At 42.4% G+C, this 4,988-nt stretch overlaps 1 protein-coding gene across 3 annotated transcripts in view; it reads right to left on the reverse strand.

Moving 5' to 3' along the window:
* Positions 1 to 4,988, reverse strand: part of fgd6 (FYVE, RhoGEF and PH domain containing 6) — a 28,527-nt gene extending 23,539 nt beyond the window's left edge. Inside the window, exons 1-2 of one of the 3 annotated variants that reach the window (XM_015046382.1) lie at positions 4,722 to 4,988; positions 610 to 2,386 (exon numbers count right to left, since the gene is read on the reverse strand). In XM_015046382.1, the coding sequence (XP_014901868.1) occupies positions 610 to 2,386; positions 4,722 to 4,731 (1,787 nt within the window). In that variant the 5' untranslated portion in view covers positions 4,732 to 4,988. The remainder of the gene's footprint in view (positions 1 to 609; positions 2,387 to 4,721) is intronic. The other 2 variants (XM_015046381.1, XM_015046384.1) reach the window with 2 other exon arrangements.

Consider the following 4,988-nt stretch of genomic DNA (forward strand, 5'->3'; position numbering starts at 1 on the left):
TAATTCAAAAATTGCTGAAGTGCTACAAAGACGAGGATAAAGTCAGACAGGCGGAGGAGATAACGCTGAAAAATTGTAACATGGTGTTAAACAAACATGATGCCCATTAGTTAGGTTGATTTTGAGGTCTGTTGTGAGTTAATTCAATTAATGGCACTAAGTTTAAAATTCCTTCAAGAGCAACCACAGACAGTACTTCTGTACGAACATCTCATTGTTCATCAAGTGTTTCACACATTTTATTTTGTTCATCTTTTATTTTTCTATCCAGCAACTTAAGATGTTCCTGTTTTGTTACGTTTCATTAATATATCTAAATTTATGTGATAAAACCTCAATCTTCTGTTTATTCGGCCAGTATTTAATACAGCTGACACAAAATGTCTTTTTTTTTAATTGATCATATCTTGAAAAATTTAGCTCTTTATGGTAAACAAAAAGTTAAATAAACAACATATACCTAATTGTAAAGTGAAGGTTTTTTTCTTTTAATGTTCTGAAACTGACTGAATAAAACCTTTTCCGCTCTTATCTCCCTGATAATTTTATAAAATAACAAATATCAAGCATTAGAGCAACGTAAGAGCTTGTGCTGTAGTCTGGACCCACCTCTCGTATTCGTGCTCGCTGCATCTGTGGAAGGGGTCCTGCACCTCGTAGATGTTGGCGTCGCCTCCGTCGGGATCGTGCGGCCAGCCCAGCCTCGCTCCGTGGAACGGCAGGTTCATATACTCCGGGATCTCCTCGTACAGCGGCACGTTCTCGTACTCCACATCCTCCCTGTGGATGTCGGGGTCCTCGATGCAGCTGCTGGGCCTCCCCAGGCTTTTGTCCGTGCTGGTGCAGTCCAGGGACTGCCCCCCTTTGACCAGCAGCTTTGGCAGCATCTTCACATTCAGCCGCAGCTCCAGCAGCTTGCGGAAAGAGAGGCTCCTCTTCTGGGATGAGCCGGCCCGGGTTGCCAGGTCGGCTGCGGAGAAGGACTGCGCCCTCTGCTTGCCCCCCAGTGCCGGTGCTCGGCTTTTGGGCGGCACACTGCTCCTGGTGGGAATCTGACGGCTGAAGAAGGTGACGGAGGGCCGAGAGAAGCGCCAGGTGGTTTTTTCCTGAGGAGGAGGCGGCAGATCCCTCATGGGGGTGCTGGCATGCGGGGGCGCAGGAGGGCAGACGGAGGGTGGAGGTGGGGCTGGCAGGCTGTGTCTCTGAGGTTTCCTCGGCGGTGCCCGCGGCGACTGCTGATCCTCGGCAGACAGGGCTTTCCGGTGACAGCCCAGTTTGATCTGTTTGGGGAGGCTGTGGGAGATCGGGTACCGCTCGAAGTCGCCGTACCCGTCCTCCTCCTCCTCCTCATTGTCCTGCTGAGCCTCCTTACCGTGACCCTCGGAGTCGGGGTGGGACAGCAGGTCTAAGGAGTGGGAGGTGTTTTTGTTGAGCAAACAGCGGACAGCTCTGTGCAGCCTTGGAGAGAGGGAGGTTTGTCTTGGAGGCGGAACGGGAACGTCCGTCTCTAAATCTACCAAACACGAGTCTCTCTGGGTCTCAGAGTCGTCTGCTTGCTGCAGCTCAGGCTCATTCTTCTGCTCCTCCACCGGCACCGCCTGATCCTGACCCTCCACGCCGTCCTGCCTCACCAGAGCCGGCTTTTTGAACTTCCGTGGGTGAGGCACTGGGAGAGGCTTACTGGGAGCGGCGGGGACTGGTAGATCGGGCAGGGGGCTGATGGGAAACGTCTCTTTTTCTGCTTGAGAAGACTCCGGTGGATGGATGCTCGTCAGGATGTTGCCTGCAACATCACAGGCTGCTGTCTGCTCTGCCGTTTGGGCCTCAGTCGGCACGTCTGAGTCCTCCTCAGTCCTCTCTCTGTTCACTAAGCCCCTATCAAGATGTCTCTGTCTCTGAGGTTTATCCCTTGGCTTTTTGTTAATTCTTTCACTCTTATAGTCGTGGGTCTCCTCCTCCTCTTCTGTGCTTTTGCCAGTGGTGACCCCGTTCTGCAGCGGCTCTTTGTCCAAATCTGCTGCAGATTCATTTGCGTCTCCGTTTTCCTGAGGGTGACACTCCCCAGCGGAGCAGGAGCAGGTGGAGATGATGTAATCCGACTCACGACTCTCTGTCTCAGATAAAATCCCATTCTTAGAGTTGAGGTGGAAGAGGTTCTCATCTAGAGCCGAACCGATGGGTTCGGTTGGTTTGAGCGACGGGGGGAAAACAGGCAGCGATGAGGAGCCCGAGGATCTGGGTAGGCATGGTTTAGGAGCAACAGCTGGCTTTGGCCTCTTAGTGGCGGAAGGGGAGGGCTGGGAGAGAGGACATGGCTTCGGGGCGATGGGAGGTTTGGTTGAAACGGGGAGTTTTGGTTTGGGAGCTAATGGAGGCTTCTTTACACCTGCATATAAAATAAAAAGCAAAACTTTACTTTGTCTCCCTGTACATCAAAGCATCCCCCTCATGCTGAAATGTAAGAAAAGACAGCTGCAAACAGGAGTTTAGGCTGAGGTCAAAGGGAAAATCTTGGGGTCAGAGGGCAAAAACCGAGAGCCAATTAAATTTTTAGAAGATGCCATTCCTTAAATAAATTATGTAAATTGATATTTGAATCTTTTTCTTGAGTTTTTTTTTTTTTTGCCAATAATAGCATAGTTTCTATTGTAGGGCCGAAATGATTAACCGTGACTAATCGATTATGGATCTCAACTAGTTTAGTATTTGATTAATCGTTAACTGGACAAACTTTAAAAAGCCATTTGCTGAAATAAACAACAAACTCAGAGAAGAAATTAAGCAAAAACTGTATAAAATATATTTAAAAAAATTTTAATCCTTTGTTTCTCATTATGTTGGCATAATTTTAGCTTCACCTGGTTCAAATTATTTAAATAAATCTCCTTTAAGAACCTTTTGCTATTCAATTATTAATTGGTAAATCCAAAAAATAAACAGATCAGCCCTACAGTGTACTGATAATAAGTCAGGAAGACAGAGCTGAACTTTTTATATGTTGCTGTTAGTATTTCTTTAGCTGCAGATGAATTATTTGCTACAAATGATCAAGTACTCACTGAAGGAATGCTGTTATTGCATTTTAGGCAAAACAAAATATGTTTTTTTAATTAAAGAAAAGAACTGAGTTGTTTTATTTACATCTTTTAATGTACTTGTAATATTGCATAGGGAAGCCTTAAGAGGTAAATGAAAAATCTGCAGAATGTGACATTTTTTTAATCCTATTAATTGATTAATTGTCAGGAGAATCAATTTCCAACATAATTGTTAGTTGCTTTAGTTAAAGCTCTTTTTTTTTACTGTAAATAAAGCTGCATTTAAACAAAAGTATTTTAAAACTTAAATTTACTTTCCTGGGATTTTAAGTTATAGACAAACAATAACTAAATAACTATGAAGTTAAATAAAAAAAACATGATTTTAAAAGTTTCTTACAAATAAAAATCTTAAAATATGATGCATTTGTATTCTGACTAAAGATGGCAAAATGTGAAAAACTTAAAGTGGTTTAAATATTTCTCCAAGGCCTGAAAAATCAGATAAAGACTGATAAGGTTTTATTTACCGCTGATTTATATCCGTGCACACCTAAAACATGAACAGTTTTCCTGCCACATGTGGATGTCATGGCTATCATTATGTAATTTTCCACATTCTGTAAATTAAATCTGGAAGTGGGGAGACGAGCTGGATGCCCAGCGGGAAATAACCTGGTTTAAATAAAGGACAAAACATCCCCCTGGTCAGACAAATGAAAAGCTGTGAAATCGGCTAGTGGGGATACATTTTCCGCTTTCCTGACTCCTTGCTAGTCGACACCATGAGGAGTGGAGTCATCGAGCGGATGTTTCCAAAAAGGCCAACAAGTAAAAAAAAAAAAAACCTCTGCAAAGCATGCAAGCTGCAAGAATCACCAAACCCCATTCACAATAACCTATAAACATAATGTTCCCTTAAATATAAACACACTCGCTCCATTATTTGTGCATTTATTTACATGTTCTTTTATTATAAGACTCACTTCATAATTCGGCTATAAAATCGAGTTTAAAAATATTCGTTTTATGCTGTTATTACCAAATCAAACAACTAAATCCAAGGATGGCGGTTTTGAGCCTTGATGTTAGTTTGTATTTTAGAAATAAACCGAATGTGTCAGCACATGTTAACGTAATATTCTGGTTCATAAAACATGGAAAAGCGAGAATAAAGCAGGAAAAGTTTAAATTTACTTTTTTGTTTTTGAGAATCTGGCTTTATTTAGATGATATTGCCTTATTTTCTACTATTGAATTTAACAACAACCAACAATCTAAAGTGAAGATACTAGTTTATACCGCTAGAATAGCACATGAACGGTCAGACTTGTTGCATCAACAGCAGGACAGATGTTTGGGACAAAGGATTTACCCCCTCCAGCTACCACAAACACAAAGGATTATAACTGTTATTTAAAAAGCACCCACATTAAACTCAAAACCGATGCTTTTCTATCTTTTTGAAAGCTGTTATTATGAAAAACTGTAATTAACTCTGGGTAGGATAAAAAAAATTGAGTCAGTGGATGCTAGCGACGGTTACAGTCTTACAAATGTAATTTTCTGTTCATTCATAGCGCAAAAACTTAAAGTAACTGAGGCAAACTTTCGTAATTCGTTTTAACTGAAGATAACCACAGAGCTGATCTGCAGCTAGGAAGCGTTAGCTTCGACACAAACCTGTGCTCATGACTCCCGACTTCTTCTCGCTCCTTTCTCCATGAGTAAAAATTTTACTTTCAATGGAACTCCGAGAAAATCGGGATTTTATTTTCCTCCCTCGGCATTGTCAGAGAAAAAATCGACCCAGGGAGAAAGCAAGAGGGTCCATCGCTGTTGTTCCTTATCTCTCCAGCGGATACGCGGATAAAGTTGGTGAGCCAGTTAGTTTTCCCATTTTTTTTATCGAAGTTTTCAGCCACGGTGCTTTTCCCAACAGTTTAATTC

Source organism: Poecilia latipinna, unplaced genomic scaffold (assembly GCF_001443285.1).
Source record: "Poecilia latipinna isolate Pla-1442-1.1 unplaced genomic scaffold, P_latipinna-1.0 Scaffold777, whole genome shotgun sequence".
Classification (NCBI taxonomy): Eukaryota; Metazoa; Chordata; class Actinopteri; order Cyprinodontiformes; family Poeciliidae; genus Poecilia; species Poecilia latipinna.